Source organism: Phaseolus vulgaris, chromosome 11, assembly GCF_051622355.1.
Source record: "Phaseolus vulgaris cultivar YP4 chromosome 11, ASM5162235v1, whole genome shotgun sequence".
Taxonomy (NCBI): Eukaryota; Viridiplantae; Streptophyta; class Magnoliopsida; order Fabales; family Fabaceae; genus Phaseolus; species Phaseolus vulgaris.
In genome coordinates, this window is record NC_143508.1 from 49,307,621 (window position 1) to 49,329,027 (window position 21,407).

The following is a 21,407-nucleotide window of genomic DNA, read 5'->3' on the forward strand; positions in this document are numbered from 1 at the left end:
TTATTATACTTTTAACTAATTAAGAGATATTTGAAAACCATGTTAAAATCTACTATTTTATTAGTTGATACATTAGTTGCCTTCTTTTCCACGAAATATGTTTCTGAAACGAGAAGCCAAATTGTGAATAAACCATTTAACACAAGAGCAGCAGTAATGAATGCAGCTGGCATGATAGAAAATGGAGTGTATGAAAGGAAATGTGTAATCTGAATGAGTGAGTGCAGAGATATCAGTGATGATAAGATGAGATATCACATGGCCAAACACAACAACATCTTTAGGAATATTGATGACTTTGTCAAAGTTAAAATTGATTGCTCAATGGTTTTTCACATTTCTTCTATTTACGTCTTTGCTTTGCCGGCTTTCAGATATATATTAAAGCCAGTTTAATGAATATAGTCATATTTGGTGGCTAACTAATCAATAAACAAACCCAAACAACCATCAAATACTTACCAATGAACTTTGGAGAATAATAGCCAACTGCCACTTTGGAGAATAATATTATATTTCCATTTCTGGTTTTCATAACCATCGCTGTTGAAGCCAATGGCTAATGATATATGAGGCAAGGGGAAATAAACAAAAAGAAAGACTGATTTTTATTATTTGTACAGAATGCTATTCATTCATTTGAGTCCTTACTATTATGAACTTCCACTTTGTGCTTCTGCTTGTAAATTGATTGCAAACAAAGAGTTGAGTAATCAATTATTAGAAAATATCAACTACTGCAACAATCAGCTTGCATGCGAGGCTACATACACAAGAGAATTTTGATCTGATTACCACTTTTTTGCTGACTATATGGTGACTGAACGACCTCTATGATTTTAAATCACTATCCAACTAATAGAGAAAAGATAATCCTTGAAGTCTATTTTCATAGAATAATGATATTCTGTTTAGTGTTCAACATGTGAAGATTAGAATGTAGCAAATTACCTTTCAAAATGGGAATGTACATATTCACTGACTAAAAACAAACAACTATTTGATTAGCACAAAAGAAGACCTTCATTCAACCAAGTACAATAGTTTCTATATCAGTTGGCCTTCAAATATAATTAAAGAGTGTGGGGTCTTCCCAGTGTATGCCTCAGAATCAGGGTTGAAGTTGTTTGAATTGGAATCTATTACTCAAATCTTCAATGAGTCACAATCCAGAGCAATTGGAGTTGGAGTTAGATGCTCTAATGCTGAAAATGGATTAGATTCCTTTGTTGAAGTATCTAATAATGAGTCACAACTCACAGAGATTGGAGTTGATGGATCAAATAATGAAAATGGAAATGAAAATGACTGGAAAGAACTTCTTCATGTGATTACTTCATCGGTACTTCCTTCATTTAGAATAAAAAGGGAGAATGTATTTATGCTCAAGAGTTTTATACAGCATGATGTTTTAAAACTTGAAATTTTGGCCTTTCATTTATTTTATATTAGTTATGTAAGCATGATGAAAATTTGGATAGTTAAAAGGTATGACAGGACTACCACTGAAATAGGAAAATAGTTGATACACATTATAAACAAAAGAAAATTAGTAACCCATCAAATGCATCACTATTCAAAACAAACAACATCACTACCATATACACAGGGCTTCAATGTGTGCAATCTTTTCCCAGTCTTCGCCTCCTTCTTTCTGGAAACTCTGTTTCACCAAAGGACAACCATTTATTTGAAGACTTGAAATTGATTTGGGAAGACCCTCCTCTGGTAAGCGTTGAAGGTTGGGGCAATCAAAAAGTGTCAGTGATTGAAGGGATGAGAGTTGATGGAGACCCTTGTAGTCCAGTTTCTCTAGATTTGGACAACTACGGATGGTCAAAGAAGCAAGAGAGAGTGGAAGCAAACCTTCATGTGGAAAACATTCAGAATCCACCTTTTCAATACACAACTTCTGGAGATTTGATGGGAAACCTCCATCAGGGATTGCCTCAAGTCTTGGACAGTCTTGTATGCATAGATACTTGAGAGATGGAAGCAGCATATGCATGTTTCCAGGCAATGATTCAAATTTAGGACAACTACTGATTTCCAAACACTCCAAATGATTATGGATGAGACACTGTGAAATCATTTGTAGATTAACAAACCCATGAAGATGAAGCATCCTGAGTGTTGGGAAGAAATCCAGTGGAAAGGTCCACAGAGAGACACAATCATCATGGATTAACCTTAGGGGTGAATAAATCTTCAAGTGTTCAAGAGTCTTAGACCCAACAATTTCCAGCAAAGATGCTTCCATGTTGGGACCACCCATTGTGAGTTTTTTCATTGTACCCCAATCCAACTGCAGCTTTCCACACTCAGATAGCTCTAAATCTAAAGCCTTGGGAGCAGAAGCCTCAAGTTGTTGGCATTTTGTAATGTGTAGTGTTTCCAGAGGAACAACTTGCTCTAACAGCTCTCCTTTCAGCTTGGGACAATTTTTTATGGAAAGATTTTGAAGAACTAGAAAAGAACCTGTCACAGCTTGGCAGTCCCACTTTTCCCATTGACTCATATGGGAGAACTCCAATGTTTCAAGGGACTTAAACGAAGATGAATTGTTCCCATGAAAATCAGCATCTATACTCACTATCCCATCAAGTTTTATAATCTTCAAGACCTTGAGAAATGGCAGAAGTCCAAGGGGAGGTAAACATTGACAAGATTCACATCCATCCAACATTAAGGACACCATATTCGACAATAAACTTTCATGTAACCAATTTGGAAATCGTTTTCCACCATATCTAATGATTGACAACTTCTTTATGTTTTTGGAAGGTTGCAGATTCTTAATTACGTCCTCTTCTTTTTTTGAATCTATAGAGTTCCGATTCCATCCCCATCCCAAGGTCAACGCCACAAGGTGTGTTTTATTCTTCAAATCTACTTCTAATGCAAGCATGGAATTCTTAATATTCTGCAGCTCCCCAATTGATAGACTTCCATCAAGGTTGAGCTCTCGTAGCTGTTGAATACCCAACTCCCTGCTATGGCCAACATTAAAGGAATTCAATACTACTTTAAGATTCTTCAGTTTTCCCATATGTGGGGGCACCTTTCTCACTTTAGTATGTATAAGTTCCAGGCGACACAAATTGGTGAGTAAATACAAATTTGAGGGCAACTCCTCCAAATGTCTACAATAGTTCAAATTCAGTATTTGCAACTGGGAGAGTGAACATATCTTTTCAGTTAGTATTTTTATTGCAGTATGAGAAAGGTCTAAGGAACGAAGATACTCAAGATTGCCAACAAGGTCAGGTAACTCTTGAAGGTCAGAACAATGAGACAAAGACAAGTTACGTAAGAACTTAAACTTGGAGAACAATTCATGTATCGACATTTTGATACCCCACCTCCAGAAATAATTTAGGCTCCTAGATTTTGGCATAAATGTACGTAACCTTTTTGTATTACACAAAGTTCCAAACTCATCAAAATGTTGATTGCGACCAAGTTCAACTGAAAAATGACGAGTTATCTTTTGCATCTTTTCTCGTTGACCAACTTCGCACCTGAAGTATATGCTTCCATCGACATATTTTGCCAAATCATGTAGAAGGTCATGCATGACAAAAAGTTCTTTCTTTTCACTTGACAAAGACCTTGATAGTAAATCATTGAAGTATTGTTGGCAAACATCTTCAGGAGTCCTACTATGTTGAGGACAGTGTAGGAATTTTTCAGTTATCCACAACTGAATTAAACACTCCTTTTTAAACTTATAATTCTTGGGGAATAGAGCACAAAAAGCAAAACATGCCTTGAGACGGGAAGGAAGGTGGATATAGCTCAGTGCTAAAGAAGGAATAATATCAGAACGCTCTTTCGAAAATTCCCATACTTCGCTTTGAAACACAATTTCCCATTCTGAAACAAGTGATTTGTTGTATAAGAGACTTCCCATTGTTTTCAAGGCAAGAGGTAGTCTATTACATTTTTTAACAATCTTCATGCCAATCTCTCTGCACTCTGGATGTGGTTGAGTATCATCATCCCGAAATGCATGTTTAGAAAACAACTTCCAACAATCATCTTCTTGTAATTGTTTTAGCGAGTGTTCTTCTGACCGCATGATAGAAGCAACTTCCTTACTACGTGTAGTCACAAGAATCCTACTCCCTTGGGCTCCGAAAACAAGGGGCTTCTGCAGTTCTTCCCATTTAGATTGGTTTTCATTCCAAACATCATCCAAAATAAGAAGAAATTTTTTCCCCGTCAATTTTTCTTTTAATCTTCTTTGAACCATCTCTATACCTCTACTGTCATCGGTAGATGTACTAACATCCTCAAGAATTGCTCTTGATACCTTGAAAACATCAAATTCATCTGAAACACAAACCCAAGCTTTGACATCAAATTTAGCCTCATCCAACCTTGGGTCATTGAATACATGTTGGGCAAGAGTAGTCTTACCCACCCCTCCCATTCCCACAATAGAAAGTATAGATAAGTTGTTGTGAGTGTGAGACGTAAGCCAGTTAAAGACAAATTGTTTGTCATCTTCTCTGCCATAGATATCACTTTCTTTTGGCAAATATGTTGATGATAGTTTACTATCCCATCCTGATCTCACTCCGACATCATCAGCCTTTTTCAAACCTAGAACATGGCTGCGGGTTGCAAGATCTTCTAAGTCCTCAATGACTTGTTCAATCCTTGTTTCAATTTGATTTTCATAGAAACTGACAAAAGATTTGAGGGAATTCCACACCTTTATAGCAGCACTTTGAAACTGAGGTTCCAGTTGGGTTTTGGAGAGTGCACAATCTATTTCATCCAAGAGATCCTCTGCATCAAACACAACATCTTTGGCTTGGAGAAGCCAATCTCTCACATGTGGATTTGTGAACTGTTTTTGTTCTGCATCATCAGCCACAACATGAACAGCTAGCAGCTTCACCTTCAAGTTGCTTAGCTGCGTCTTGTTGGCTTTTTTCCCACGAAATATGTCCCCAAAATGAGAAGCCAAATTGTCAATAGTCCTCTCAACGAAGGTGGACACAAGAGCACCACTAATCAATTCAGTAGTCATGGTAATGGAAATTAGTGATCTGAATGAGTGAGTGCTTATGAGATAAAGCATAATCTTTCATATCATTTCCACTGTGCTCTCTTATTCAACTTAAATGATTTCTCCTAAAGTCAAGCTAAAGAAATCAATATTGCATTCCTCCAAACAGATACAACACGCCACCATAAATATCTCTTTCCTTTTCCTTCTAAAGTCCATCCATTCTCACTTAACAACATCAAAACTCATTTTTCTATTTTCCTAGAGAAAAACCATTTCTTTGACACTCTACAGCATATACTTAACACTATATTATAATAAAATAATAATATTTAAAGTTAAAAAATAAACTAAATATAATTAAAATATTATTTTATTGATTTGTCTAAGTGAATGTTTTTTACTCTTTATTTATGGTATTAACATATTACCACCCCTAAACTTACGTTGGTGATCTAATAATAATACCCTACTATCTCCAAAAATTGTAACTATATTCATTCAGAAAAAAAAAAAAAAAATCTTAACCCAAGACTACTGTTAGTCCTTCTTCACCTGTACCGGTCGGTCACCGGACGATTGAGTCAAATGACACACAATATAACAAATGTGTAATGAAACACTTGTAGCTGAAGTTGAATAAGTCAAAGACACACTTCGAGATACACCCCTGTGATATCAGGAAACCATCACACACGATCTGAAGATCACTACACACGTCTTGGTGAACGGATTATCTGACCCACACACATTTTTCATATCAAAACATTAGCACTGACTTGAGCGTCGGAGTGCAATCGCAAGAACCCCCAATCGGCGGAACACACGCACAACGAGAGAAAGGATTTCGAAGGATTGGGAGATCATCGGACAATGAACTGTGTACCAGTGGATAAATATTACCTAAGCTCCGTCATCCATACATGTACATCACCTATTCCTGTATTTGGCCTCCCAAAAAAAAAAAATGATTTTTGGAGTGCTAAATTGAAGATGTTCTTTTATTTTTAAGATTTCAGAGAAATTATAGAAGATGACTTCAATGAACTCACATACATTTATGCATTAACAGTTGCTCATGAGAAGTTTAAGGAAGGAGAATAAGTACAAAGACTAAATGGCATTATGGAATTTCAGTTATTAAATATTAAATTCTTAAAGACTACGATTTTAGAATTAAGGAAATAGTTACTCAAATGAGAATATATGGGGAAAATATTCTTGATATGAAAATTGTCAAGAAAATTTTAGTTTTTATTCTCCACAGATATTATGCAATCATTATTACAATTGAGCAGATAAAAAATATATCTATCTCATCAATGCATAACTAATAGGTTCTCTTGAAGCTTATGAGGAAAGACTGAAAACATATATAATGAAAACTCTGTCAAAAATGTCTTTATATTATTATGATAATTATCTTTTGTATTTATCTCTTTTACTTGTTTATTCGTTACGTATTTATATTTTGGCTGCTCATCAGATTCAATCATTGTTGTGATTGATGAGTTTGTTTTTCCATTTGGAAAGTGAGTTTCATATACATACATAATACTAGTTTGAATCACACTTCCTGAAACAAGTATCATTATGCAGGCTGTTTACTGTTTACTGCAATACTTCAATGCTTGGATATTACATGTAATACTTACCAAATGAACTTTGGAGAATTAAAGATTGCTACAATATGTTTGAAGGAAATATAATGTTCTTCTAAGTTACTTTGAAATGAATTTTCAGTTCCCTCTTTCTCTGTTTTCGAGGCAATTAGGTAAGTTACGTCTGCTGCTGTTGTCTCTGAATTTGAACAACACAGGATACTTAAGATTCAAAAAAGTTGAGTAATCAATTACTATAATTTATTAAGCATATAAATGTGATAGGCTAATATATATTAAGCATCTAAAATTTATTTAACCTACTTTACTATTTATATTTATACAACACTGAATAGAAAAATTACATACTAGAAAATGCATCACTCTTCAAAACAAACATCATTGCGATATATTCTGAATGTGCACATCATGTAACCAATTTGCAAATCGTTTCCCACCATATCTAATGATTGACAACTTCTTTAAGTTTTTGGAAGGTTGCAGATACTCAATTACGTCCTCTTTTTTTTTTTTTGAATCAGTAGAGTTTCGATTCCACCCCCATACTAAGGTCAGCGCCACAAGGTGTGTTTTATTCTTCAAATCCGCTTCTAATGCATCCAGGGAATTTGAAATATTCTGTAGGTCTCCAATTGATAAACTTCCCTCAAGGTTGAGCTCTCCTAGCTGTTGCACACCGAACTCCCTGTCATGGACAACATTAAAGAAATTCATTACTACTTTTAGATTCTTTCGTTTTCCCAAATACGGTGGCATCTTTCTCACTTTAGTCTCTATAAGTTCAAGGTGACACAAATTGGTGAGTAAATGAAAATTTGAGGGTAGCTCCTCCAAATATGTACAGTAGTTCAACTTCAGTATTTCTAGTTCAACTTCAGTATTTGCAAGTGGGAGAGCAAACATATCTTTTCATTTAATCTTTTTATTACAGTATAGGAAAGGTCTAAGTTATGAAGATACTCAAGATTGCCAATAAAGTCAGGTAACTCTGGAAGGTTAGAATAATGAGACACAGATAAAATACGTATGAACTTAAACTTGGAGAACAAACCATGTATTGACATTTTGAAACATGATCCAAACATGTGTTGTCGGAAATCATGTCATTCCTTAGGTTTTGACACAAATGTAAGTAACCTTTCGGTATTACATAAAGTTCCAAACCCATCAAAAATCTAGGGTAACCAAGTTCAAATGAAAAATGACGAGTTACTTTTTGTATCTTTTCTATTTGATCAAGTTCGCACCTGAAGTATATGCCTCCACCGACATATTTTGCCAAATCATGAAGAAGGTCATGCATAAAAAAATACTTCTTTCTTTTTATCTAATTGTTGGAAGAAGGACCTTGATAGTAGATCATTGAAGTATTGTCTAGTATGCTGTATAGATGGTCTATCCATAGTGGAGGAGATATAGAATGATTTATGAATGCAAACTAAGCAAGGAATATTTATATTAAAAAGTCTCTATTTTGGGTATATTTTCACATGATTTGGAACTACAAATTGTTGGAAACCCAATTTGCAATCAATGGTGGTTTTATCTACTATTCAAATAGAGTATATCACTCTCACATAAGGGATAAAACAGGATTTGTGGTTGAAGAGGATTATAAGAGAGATGGGTCTTATTAGGACTCTCTTACTATTCACCATGATACAAAATGACATACATCTAGTTGATCATCAAATTTACCACGAGAAGACCAGACACAAAGACGTTAGATTGCATTTCCTGATAAATGTTGACCAGTCTAGGCAGGTTAGAATTGAGAAGATAGCCTCGGAGAAAAATCACGTAGATGTATTTACAAATTCCTTGCCAAGATGGAGATTAATGTCTCTTGTGTATTAACTTTTTATTTGAAGATAAAAGAAGGTGATGTGTAAGCTCTTCTATAATTTGGAGTCATGATGATTTACTTTAAATAATAATGGTCTGGTGAAGAGCGCAAAAGACTGCCTACTAAGGAAGCGTCTATTAGTGTTAAGTCTGATAATGTATGTATTAAATGTTTAGACGTAATTGTCTTAATAAGTTTTTGTTCACTACAAGAAAATAGTAATTTAGCCACCGATTTTAACCACCGAAATAGAGACCGACTTAAGTGAATTTCAGCCACCCGTTGTTTTTCGGTAGTGAAATAAAATTTGAAATTCCCATGAGACATTTTCTGCTTGCCTCAAACTTCATCAAAATTTCCAAATCAAAATTGGCACATTCTCCCTACACCTGATCAATTTAAACGAGCACCTGATCATTGACGTGAAAAGACAAAAGTGCCCTTAATGAATATTAAATTAGGTTAAGTGATGAATGTGAATTAAAGACATGCACCCAACCCTCACTTCTGCACCCAACCCACAGCTGCAACTCATTTGCACCATCTTCCTCTTGGTTTTCACAGAGAAGCACAAAAAGCCCTTTCGTTCTGTTTGATTTCGGCGACAGACCATCAACTGCAACGGCGAAGGAGCCCTTGAACGGAGAGGAAGCCATGACCGAACGTCGGAGAAGACAAGGAAAGTGACTTGCGGATATTTTTTTTCGGAATTATAGTTTGACTTGCGGATATTTTTATCCAGTATATGTAATTGTTGTGTGGATATTTTTGTGCGGAACTCATTTTTGACTTGGGGATATTTTTATCCAGTATATGTAATTGTCGTGCGTAACTCATTTTTGACTTGCGGATATTTTTATCCGGTATATGTAATTATTGTGCGAAACTCATTTTTGACTTGCGGATATTTTTATCCGGTATATGTAATTGTTGTGCGGATATTTTAATGACTTATGAATTTTTCCATCCATAAACAGCTGTATGTATTTGTGTTAGGTAGTTAACGCAACAATGTGTTATTTTTGGATTATTCTTTTATACTATTTGTGTTCCATTGTAATTTTGGATTGAATGTTATTTTTATGAAAAGTAAGATGGTAAAGACTGGAGGTGGAGGAAGTTCTAATTTGGACCGTGTGCGACCAACTGCATCGCTGAGAAGAAGACGGGGTGGTCCTAGTACTTCGGTTTCAAATGAACACTTTGAAGATTACATTGAAGGAGAAGAACTTGAAATTGATGATGAAGGCTATCCAGGAGGGCCAGTGGATAAGTCGTTACTAATTAATTATGAACATCATGTATCCAGACAGTTATGGGATGGTTTGGTAAGTAATGAAAATTAATTTCTTGTATTTGGTATGTATGTATTTATTGATGATATATGTTGATTATTGTAGGATCATGGTGAGCTGAAGGTCGTTTCACATGGGAGGAAGATAAATAAGTTAGGAACACCTCATGAGCGCATAGAGGCTGTCGTAGAAATGTGTGGCTTAGGGGGTCTGCTTCAAGCTAGTTATGAGGTTTTAGACTGAGGACTGTTGTGTGGTTTTGTAGAGAGGTGGCATGAAGAGACTAACAACTTTCATTTACCGGTTAGGGAGATGACCATCACTCTTGATGATGTGTCATTTTGTTGCATTTACCTATTGTCGGTCAATTTTACAGACAGGAAACCTTAGATGCAGATTCGGCCATTGATTTATTGGTACAAGCTCTCCGTGTAGACCGTGGAAATGCATCTGAAGAAACAAGATACTGTCGGGGAGATCATGTGCGCCTGAGTTGGTTAAGAGATGTGTACGAAGACGCATGCTCAAGGAAGCAGTGGACTGTGGCTGCCAGAGCTTACTTACTTCACCTTGTCGGTTGCACTATATTTGCCGACAAGAGTGCTACATTACATCAGTTAATGTGTTTTATCTTGAATTTTTTGTTGATTTGAGGTTGACCGGTGGATATTCTTGGGCGGGAGCTGCATTAACTCACATGTATGAGCAACTAGGAGATTGCAGTTATGCAAACACTAAGCAACTAGCTGGTTATGCGACATTGTTGCAAGGATGGATTTATGAGCATTTCCCGTCTATAGGGATGAGACGTATGCAACCATTGTATTCTGAAGACCAACCTCGATGTAGGATGTACGATGCAGGAAAAGGTACTTCAATTGTTGTTGTTTGATCACAGTTAGATGCATTGACACCAAATGACGAGCACAGGGAAGAACGCCCATTCGAGTACATGTCTTGGTTTAAATCTGTATCACATCCATATGTGATTCATGTGGATGATGATGAGCGCCCTCTACTGGTACCCTCAGATGCACGTGGCCACGGAGCACATCCTGAGGAGTCACATCCTGCTCTGGTATGCTTGTAACTTTATTAACGTATTAATTTGTGTTATCTTTTTCTAATACTATGACATTCATGCTTGTAGGGTATTTGTCGTATAATTACACAGACATTGCAACCATTGCTTAATCATAGTCATGTCGTGGAGGGCAGCCCTGTTTGGGAAGGCATACAAGCAGCCATTATGTTAGCACGAGGAGCGACTGATGATAGGGCTGTATATGTTAGGAGACATTCACGTAGGAATGATTGAGCATGTATTAGGGATAATGACGACGTATTTGAACCTTATCTATAATATTATTGAATGTGGATTTTAGTATTGTTAAGTTCTGAGCATTTAAAAAAATCATGTACTGGTTTTAACTATTAACACTTATATGTTCCGGATATTGATATCCATAGGCACCTGATTGACTTCCGAATTTTTCCATCCATAGACATGTTAATGACTTACGGATTTTTCCATCCATAAACAGTTGTATGACTTACGGATTTTTTTATCCACAAGCATCAATATTGGGTTATGGATTTTTTTTATCCATAGGCACAAATCAACAACAAATCCCCAAGCTTGCATTACTTGATCCCAAGCCTCCCTTGGATGCACCAACATTTTACATTTTGCTTTCACATTTTAATCAATGTGAAATCGACAGAGCAAATTATAAGCTTCAGGAAACACGATTCTCACTGCATTCATTAAGGCAATATCTCTATCACATACTACCACCTTAGGGTATGAATCAATTCTCAAAAACAATCCTTTAACTCTATCAAGGACCCACAAAAAATTGTTTTCCTTTTCTGCTGCTAGTAAACAAAATGCAACGGAAAAAGTCCAACCAGTTGATGTAATCCCAACAACCTCAAGTAAAGGCATCCTATACTTGTTCGTTTTGTACGTACTATCCATCAATATGACAATATTAAATGAGTTCACTAGCTTTATTGAATTTGGGTGTGTCCAAAATATATCCTGCACAACATTCGACACCTCTTCACACCTACACCAATGCACATACATGTCTCGCTCCAATAACAACATGAATTGTTGCATTTTTGTTCTGTGACCTCGTTGTGATCTTCGGTGAACACACATTGCATTATAAACTTGCTTTGTCGTCGTCACATTCTTCTTATTTCTCTCTTTCATTGTTAGTAAAATATTTCTTGCCTTCACTGAAGTTTTAGTCATATCCTCCACCATAACCTTTTCCTCTACAATTAACCTTCCAGCATACAGATGACCTACCATTGTCTCTGCCAAATCATGATTGTGAGATCCACAAATTAATTCAACCATCCACCTTGACCACCTTTGACTGGTTTGCCTCGCAATCTGAAAGGACACTCACACTTCCTATTTCCCGTTCCATTTATATCTACGTCTTTTTTATACCGCTTGTATTTACCTCCTCTCTCACAACCTAATAATATGAATGTCATCCTTCCTGGTTGGCCCGTCCATGTATCCGACCTTAATATAACAATAACAAACCCATAACTATAACCAACACTTCTCGCCCACTCTAACAGCTCATCTCGATCATGAAATACCTACAATAACATATGCCAAATTTTAAAATCATTCATAAACAATAAAATTCAAAACCCCAACATTTACATTACCTCATTTGTAGGAAATGCCTCACTACACTTATGTGTCATATCTTTATTATCTAACGCATTGTAAGTTATTGACTGCTCCATATCAACATCGTCTAATCCATCCCACAAATCAATCTCTCCTGAAATTCCCATGTATGAGTCTTGTGTATCCATTCACAATGCTGAAAAAAAAATTACTTAGCTTGCGAAAAATAATCAACTATTCCGGATATGAATATCCATAATTCAAAAATAAACTACAGATATGGATATCCATAATTCAAAATACAACTACGGATATGGATATCCATAATTCAAAATACAACTACGGATAATTATATTCGTAATGCAGTGATATGGTGCAGAAAATGTTACTGACTCACGGACGCTTACATCCGTAACGTTAAAAGAACACTTCTGGATATCGATATCCGTCACTACCTAAGCTCGAACAAAATGCGATAAAGAAGCTTAAATTGGTTCTTACTTCACAACAATGTCAAAGTGCAAACGACCCCGTCCACCACCACTGTAAATCCACCTCCTACGCAACTCAAAGGACAACCAAAGAAGAAAACCAACTCAAAGCACCACCGTCACAGCTTTTCCAAAGAAACCTTCACAGTTTTTGAAACTAAAGAAGACAAGGGCATAGTTGAGTTTTGAAAATTTCGTCGGGTGCAGGAAGTAATGCCATCAAAATTTCAGTCAATTTTTCTACTTACTTTTCTGCTGAGAGCTTCATTGCAATTGAAGGTTTGGAGCTATTTCTGTTTGTTTTCTTCTCAGAATCCATAATGTGGTCAATTCACAATCGATCATAGAAGAATAATTAGAAATATTATGTAATTGTAGACATTTAGAATATTAGAAAACACCTCTCTATGGATTCGTATCTTTGAAATGTGAGTTCTTGCAAGTGGAAAATGGGATGTACAAATGGAGCTGTTTTTTTCTTATTGTTGTATTTTTCATTTGCTATACAATATATTCCTCTAATGAGAAAATTGTTACATTAAAAACGAGGAGGATAATTATTTTTATATTATTTAATTAAATATATATATATATATATATTTAATTAAATATACACTACAAGAAAATGATGAAATAGAAACCAATATTTAGAGACCAAAATAATTAGTTGCAATAGTAACTAAATTAGAGACCATTTTAAAAACTAAACAAAATTTTGGTTTCTAAATTAGTTTCTAATATTGTTAAATAGTTTCTAAATTGGTATCTAATTAGCAAGCAAGGTTTTGGAGACCAAATTTAGAAACTAGATACCAATTTAGAAACTATTTAACAATAATAAAAACTGATTTAGAAACCAAAATTTTGTTTAGTTTCTAAAATGGTCTCTAATTTAGTTACTATTACAACTAATTATTTTGGTCTCTAAAATTTGGTTTCTATTTCATCATTTTCTTGAAACCCATGGTATTTTACGGAGGTTCTAAAACTAGTGGTATTTTACGGAGGTTTTGAAACCTATGGTATTTTACGGAGGTTTTGAAACCCATGGTATTTTACGGAGGTTCTTAAACCCATGGTATTTAACAAGAGTTTTGAAAGGCTTTTCCTGAGCTTTTAAAAACCCTGGGGAACACATTCCCAGAGATGGTTTAGCGGGGAAAACTACAACCCAGGATAAATGACTTAATGGAGGTTTTAACCCTGTATAATGTAAAAATAAACCCCGTTAAAACCATTTTTTCTTGTAGTGAGAGATGACAAATACTTATTTACTGAATATGTTAAGCACACTATAATTAAACAATTTTTAATTTGTAATATAGTATTTAATCTAATATATATATATAATATTTAATAAATTTTTTAGTATATTAAAATTATTTCAAAAATTGGTTAAAAGATAATATAATATTAAAAATATAAATTATTATATTTAAAAAAATGTAAACTAAACTTTTTTAATTTATTAAGTATTTGATTGAAGAAAATAATTTATTAAATACGAAGAAAAAAATAAATAATATATTAAAAACTCAAAACTAAGCTTATAATTATTTAATTTTACATTCCATAACTTAATTGAATACTTTCAATCTACAAAGTGCAAGGTATAAAATAATATACTATAAACATAATTAGTTTTAGAGAGAAGGTTCGAACTTATTTACTAATTCAAATTAATCTATAACCATGAATAGGGATTGTCTTTCTAACTGTGTTTTTTTTTTTAATATTCTATTACCTCTTTTTACCCTTTGCATTCTTCTTTTGATTAAACAATTTTTTAATTTCCATACACTGTTAATCATGAATAAAAGCTAAAAATGTTTTTATTATATAATTATGAAAATTAATAAAAAATATATTATTTTATGCATACTTTATAACTGTTTTTTTGCAACACATATTTATTATCTTTGGTATCCTCATATTTTTCTCAATTAAGCTTTTTGTTTTCATGATTTACAGGAAACTACCTCGGAGTAGTTGCAATAAATAGTTAAAAGTAATTGTAGTGTTAAAAGGTATCACAGGAATATTACCAAAGTAGTTGGTTGATAAGTGTCAATGTGTAGTTTTTATGATTGAGAAAATTGAACACTTTGGACCTTAATTGTTGTTTAATGTAAGAAAATTACCCTAATTTGAGAATTATTGAATCTGATTATATATTTTGAACCAAGAAACAAATGAAGAAATTTAATCTCAATTTTTGTGTAAATTGCAGATGAATATGAAGCATTGAAAGAATTATTCAAGCTGGCATTGAAAGAAAGAAAGTAAAAACTTAATTGGATCACAAGAAGATTTAGCTCAAGCTAAAATTGTCCTGAGTTGATTAAAGGTGCAGTACTAATCTATCCCAGGCTAGAATTGCTAGCTCAAGCTAAAACTGTCCAGAGTTGATTAAAGGTGCAATACTGATCTAGCTCAGGCTAGAATCGCTAGCTCAAGCTAAAAATGCATCGAAAGATTTAGCTTAAGCTAAATTGGCTAGCTTTAGCTAAAGTTGATTATATAAATTTTGAAACACAACTCAAAACTTTAGAGAGAAGTTAGTGAGAGAAAAAGAAGGAGAACTCTATTCTTGGAGAAGAACTTGCTCATATCAGCCTTTCTTATGCAGTCCAGATCAAGAATGAAGATTGGAGGAGCTGTCATGAGTGGCTAAGTTCTTTCTAACTTGGGATTGAATGTAATTTACCTTGATCAAATGTATTCTTGGTGATATATATATATATATATATATATATATAATTCTCTTTTCTACTTGTTCTTGGTATTTTCGTTTTATGCCTATTGTTTGATTCTGTCTGATCAATAGAGTCTTGATTTTGATCCTTAAATTTAACTGGAAAGTACCTTTGAGGATCTGAAAATAAACGAAAATACTTGATAACTTGTAATGCTAGGAATCGATTCCAGGTTATTGATTGCATTATAATTTTGTTCCTAAAGCTGGATGATTTGATAAATATCTAAGGAATCAGTGTTTGAGAAATTATCTTATGAATTTCATCTGTGAGGAATCAAGATGAATGACTTTAAATTAAGCATCAAGAATAAGTAGTTTTGAGTATTATATATTGTATTATTCAAAATACAGATGATTGAGATAAATGCAATTCAATCCCAAGTATCTTTCTCTATATTTGATAAGTTGGTTTTGTTACGTCCTGAATCAAACCCTAACTCTCCGAGTTATTTGTGAAATCGTTAATTTGGTTATGAACAAAGTCTCAAAATTATTTTTTATACTTAATGAGTTTTATAACAGAACATCTTAATTAGAATTGTTCCCTGTGGGTTCGACATTCATACTTTAAAGAGTACTATATTACAGTTGATTCGGTACACTTGCCGAGACATATCAACATTGATACACGTTCTAAACAAAAACAAAATAAGTAACCCAAGAAAGGTATCATTGTTCAAAACAAACAACATCATTACGATATATACCGTTTTTGAATGTGTGCAATCTTTTCCCAGTCTTCGTCTCCTTCTTTCTGGCAACGCGGTTCCAACAAAAGACAACCACGAATATTAAGATATGAAATTGATTTGGGAAGACCCTCCTCCGGTAAGCGTTGGAGGTTGAGGCAATTTCTAAGATTCAACTCCTGAAGGGATGAGAGTTGATGGAGACCCTTGTAGTCTAATTTTTCCAGATTTGGACAATCAAAGATGGTTAGAGAAGTAAGAGAGAATGGAAGCAAACCTTCATTTGGAAAACATTCTACATCTACTTTTTCAATCCACAGGGTTTTTAGAGAAGAATTGTTTGTGAAAGCTCCTTTCAGTGAGCCAACAAGTCTAGAGCAATTATTAATGGTCAGATCCTTGAGATTTGATGGGAAACCTCCTTCAGGAAACGACTCTAGTCTTGGACAGTCTTCTATCCATAACCACCTCAGAGATGGAAGCAGCATATGCATGCTTCTAGGCAATGATTTTAATTTAGGACAATACTTGAGAGTCAACTTTTCTAGATGATTATGGATGAGACTCTGTGAAATCATCTCTAGATTACCAAACCCACTAAGATCAAACGTCCTCAGTGTTGGGAACAAATCCAGTTGAAAGGTGAGTAGAGAGACACATTCATCATTGATTGACTCCAAGGGTGAATCAATGTGCAAGTCTTCAAGAGTGTCGGACCTAACAATTTCTAACAATGATGCTTCTTCCATTTTGAGCCTTTTCATTGTAGCCCACTCCAACTGCAGCTTTCCACAGTGACGTAGTTGTAAATCTAGAGCCCTAGGAGCAGAAGCCTCAAGTTGTTGGCACTCTTCAATTTGTAGTCTTTCCAAAGAAATAACTTGCCCTGGCAGCTGCCCTTTCAACTTGCCACAATATGCTATGGAAAGCCTTTGCAAACGTGGAAAAGCATTTGTCAGAGCTTGGCAGTCCCAGTTTTCCCATCGACTAAGAGATAAGAACTCCAATGTTTCAAGGGATATAAATGAAGAAGAGTTGTTCCCATGAAAATCACCATCAATACTAACTATCCCATCAAGCTTTGTAATCTTCAAGACCTTGAGAAATGGCAACAGTCCAAGGGGAGGTAAACGTTGGCAAGATTCACATTCCGCCAACACTAAGGACACCATATTCCACAGTGAATTATTTAGTAACCAATTTGGAAATTGTTTCCCACCATACCTACAGATTGACAATTCCTTTAAGTTTTTGGAAGGTTGCAGATTCTCAATTACGTCCTCTTCTTTTTTTGAATCAATAGAGTTTCGATTCCACCCCCATTCTAAGGTCAGTGCCACAAGGTGTGTTTTATTCTTCAAATCCGCTTCTAATGCATCCACGGAATTCCAAATATTCGTTAGGTTCCAAATTGATAGACATCCATCAAGGTTGAGCTCTCCTAGTTGTTGAATACCCAACTCCTTGCTATGGCCAACATTAAAGGAATTCAATACTACTTTAAGATTCTTCAATTTTCCCAAATGTGGTGGCACCTTTCTTGGTGGCACCTTTCTTACTTTAGTCTGTATAAGTTCAAGGCGACACAAATTGGTGAGTAAATACAAATTTGAGGGCAACTCCTCCAAATGTTTACAGTAGTTCAAATTCAATATTTGCAAGTGGGGGAGTGAACATATCTTTTCAGTTAGTAATTTTATTGCAGTATGGGAGAGATCTAAGGAACGTAGATACTCAAGGTTGCCAATAGGGTCAGGTAACTCTTGAAGGTCAGAACAATGAGACAGAGATAAGATGCGTAAGAACTTAAACTTGGAGAACAATTCATGTATCGGCATTTCGGTACCCAAGCTCCAGAAATAATTTGGGCTCCTAGCTTTTGGCATAAATGTACGTAACTTTTTTGTATTACATAAACTTCCAAACTCATTAACATGTTGATTGTAACCAGGTTCAACTGAAAAATGACGAGTTACCTTTGTTGCCTTTTGTATTTTTTCTCGTTGATCAACTTTGCACCTGAAGTATATGCCTCCTTCGCATCTGAAGTATATGCCTCCACTGATATAATTTGCCAAATCATTTAGAAGATCATGCATTACAAATACTTCTTCATTTTCACCTGATTGTTGAAAGAAGGACCTTGACAGTAGCTCATTGAAATATTGTTGGCAAACTTCTTCAGGAGTCCTGCTATAATGATGATAGTGTGGGAAATTTTCAGGAATCCACAATTGAATTAAACACTCCTTTTTAAACTCATAATCCTTGGGGAATAGGGCACAATAAGCAAAGCATACCTTGAGATGGGAAGGAAGGTGGATATAGCTCAATGCTAAAGCGGGAATAATATCACAACGTTCTTTTGAAAATTCCCATATTTCACTTTGGAACACAGTTTGCCATTCTGAAACAGATGATTTGTTATATAACATACTACCCATTGTTTTTAAGGCGAGAGGCAGTCCTTTACATTTTTTAACAATCTTCATGCCAATCTCTTTGCACTCTTGATTTGGTTGAGTATCATCATCTCGAAATGCGTGTTTAGCAAACAACTTCCAACAATGATCTTTTTGTAATTGCTCTAGGGAGTGTTCCTCTGACCGCATGGTAGAAGCAACTTCCTTACTACGTGTAGTCACAAGAATCCTACTCCCTGGAGATCCGAAAACAAGAGTCTTTCGCACTTCCTCCCATTTAGGTTGGTTTTCGTTCCAAACGTCATCCAAAACAAGGAAAAATTTCTTCCCCGTCAATTCTTCTTTCAATCTTCTGTGAACCATCTCTGTATCTCTACTTTCATCAGTAGATGTAGTAACATGCTCAAGAATTGCTTTTGATACCTTGAAAACATCAAATTCATCTGAAACACAAACCCAAGCTTTGACCTCAAATGTAGCCTCATCCATCTTTGGGTCATTGAATACATGTCGGGCAAGAGTGGTCTTACCCACCCCTCCCATTCCCACAATAGAAAGTATTGATAGGTTGTTGTGAGTGTCAGATGTTAGCCAGTTAAACACAAATTGTTTGTCATCTTCTCTCCCATAGATATCACTTTCGTTTGGCAAATATGTTGAGGATAATTTACTACCGGATCTGACCCCAACACCATCAGCCTTTTTCAAACCTAGAACATGGCTGCGGGTTGCCAGATCTTCTAAGACCTCAATGACTTGTTCCATCCTTGTTTCAATTTCATTTTCTTTAAAGAAACTGATAAAAGAAGATTTGAGGGAATTCAGTACCTTTTTAGCAGCACTCTGAGACTGAGCTTTCACTTGGCTTTTGGAGAGTGCACAATCTATTTCATCCAAGAGATCCTCTGCATCAAACACGACGCCCTTGGCTGCGAGAAGCCAATCTCTCACACGTGGATCTGTGAACTGTTTCTGTTCTGCATCATCAGCCACAACATCAACTTCTAGGAGCTTCACCTTCAAGTTGCTTAGCTGCTTCTTGTTTGCTTTTTCTCCACGAAATATGTCCCCAAAACGAGAAGCCAAATTGTCAATAGTCCTCTCAACGAAGGTGGAAACAAGAGCACCGCTAATCAATTCAGCAGCCATGGTACAAAATGGAGTGGATGTAAGGAAATGTGTGATCTGAGTGAGTGAGTGCAGAGATATGAGTAGTAAGAAGGTGTTTTACTATGAATGATTCTTTAACTTGGATTGTAGATGCACTAATCACATGGCCAAACACAACAACATCTTTAGGAATATTGATGACTTTGTCAAAGTTAAAATTGATTGCTCAATGCCTTTCAGATATATATTAAGGCCAGTTTAATGAATATAGTCATATTTGGTGGCTAACTAATCAATAATCAAATCCAAACAACCATGAAAACAACAAATTAGACAGCTGAATAGAGGATAACAACAAACTGCAATCAAACCTTTTGATTACATATTTATAGTGTTATGACAATTATTTTGTATTTATCTTCTTGTTTATTCGTTACTTATTTATATTTTGGCTGCTCGGGCTTAGTCCATCAGATTCAATTATTGTTTTGATTGATGAGTTTGTTTTTCCATTTGGAAAGTGACTTTCATATATATATATATATATATATATATATATATATATATATATATTATATACATACTAGTTGAATCAAACTTCCTGAATTAAGCAAGCATTACATTGCTATAAATAAGTGTCATTTTGCGTTTACTGCGACATTGGAATGCTTAAATATCAACTACTGCAACAATCAGCTTGCATGCGAGGCTACATACACGAGAATTTTGATCTGACTACCACTTTTTTTGCTGACTATATGGTCACTAAACCTCTATGATTTTGAATGACTATCCAACTAATAGAGAAAAGATAATCCTTGAAGTCCAATTTCATAGAATAATAATATTCTGTTTAGTGTTCAACATGTGAAGATTAGAATGTAGCAAATTGCCTTTCAAAATGGGAATGTACATATTCACTGACTAAAGAAACAAACAACTATTTGATTAGCACAAAAGAAGACCTTCATTCAATCAACAGTTAATAATGTTTATACACGTTGTACTTAGCTACTTTGCAAGAAATGAGAGTTGGTAATCTGTTAGAGCCTTCAAAAAATGAGACATTTGATGCCTCAAAATACCTCAATTTCCATAATTTCCAACAAAATGACCAACAAGAGTTGTGTCTCTGAAATAATGTAATATGCTCTGCATACAGATTATTTATTGTTGTTTTATTTTCATGTGATTACATTACAGTGTTTCACTTGAGTAAAGCAGGAGATTTGATGCATTGTTTCTGGCAATGCTGTTGGAGCAAAGGACAATCACCTATTTCAAGATCTGAAATTGATTCTCTGAACTCAATGGTGCAATTATCTTCCCAATAGGTGTTGTTAGATGATTCAGCTGCACTTAATTCCCACTTTCACCAACTGTTTGATGAAGGAGTCTTTCCAATAAATCTTCTTCATCATTGTCACAAAAAATCATTATAGTCACACCCTTAATAACATTCTATGCCAAATACTTTGTAGTGTGCTCAAC

General features: G+C 34.9%; 3 protein-coding genes across 3 annotated transcripts; all 3 read right to left on the reverse strand.

Moving 5' to 3' along the window:
* Window positions 1-599: 599 nt before the first annotated feature.
* On the reverse strand, window positions 600-5,152 carry LOC137829875 (putative disease resistance RPP13-like protein 1). The gene has a single exon (XM_068636854.2). The coding sequence runs from the start codon at window positions 5,090-5,092 to the stop codon at window positions 1,595-1,597; it is 3,498 nt and encodes a 1,165-aa protein (XP_068492955.2). The 5' UTR covers window positions 5,093-5,152; the 3' UTR covers window positions 600-1,594.
* Window positions 5,153-11,485: 6,333 nt separating this feature from the next.
* LOC150023332 (uncharacterized) lies at window positions 11,486-12,612 on the reverse strand. The gene is made up of 3 exons (XM_090297812.1): window positions 12,481-12,612; window positions 12,264-12,408; window positions 11,486-12,111 (listed from the first exon to the last, which is right to left on the reverse strand). The coding sequence occupies exons 1-3, from the start codon at window positions 12,610-12,612 to the stop codon at window positions 11,486-11,488; spliced, it is 903 nt and encodes a 300-aa protein (XP_090153938.1).
* A 3,695-nt stretch (window positions 12,613-16,307) lies between these two features.
* Window positions 16,308-20,074, reverse strand: LOC150023333 (putative disease resistance RPP13-like protein 1). Its single transcript, XM_090297192.1, has one exon. The coding sequence runs from the start codon at window positions 19,953-19,955 to the stop codon at window positions 16,389-16,391; it is 3,567 nt and encodes a 1,188-aa protein (XP_090153318.1). The 5' UTR covers window positions 19,956-20,074; the 3' UTR covers window positions 16,308-16,388.
* Between the last annotated feature and the right edge of the window lie 1,333 nt (window positions 20,075-21,407).

What these genes read in the sequence shown, in the direction of transcription:
- LOC150023332 (XM_090297812.1), bottom strand. Translation starts at nt 12,612, where the DNA reads ATGGGAATTTCAGGAGAGATTGATTTGTGGGATGGATTAGACGATGTT. An exon ending in AGGCATTTCCTACAAATGAG is followed by an intron (nt 12,409 to 12,480) that starts GTAATGTAAATG and finishes ATGTTATTGTAG; the next exon opens with GTATTTCATGATCGAGATGA. An exon ending in ATTAGGTTGTGAGAGAGGAG is followed by an intron (nt 12,112 to 12,263) that starts GTAAATACAAGC and finishes ATGATTTGGCAG; the next exon opens with AGACAATGGTAGGTCATCTG.
- LOC137829875 (XM_068636854.2), bottom strand. Translation starts at nt 5,092, where the DNA reads ATGCTTTATCTCATAAGCACTCACTCATTCAGATCACTAATTTCCATT.
- LOC150023333 (XM_090297192.1), bottom strand. Translation starts at nt 19,955, where the DNA reads ATGGCTGCTGAATTGATTAGCGGTGCTCTTGTTTCCACCTTCGTTGAG.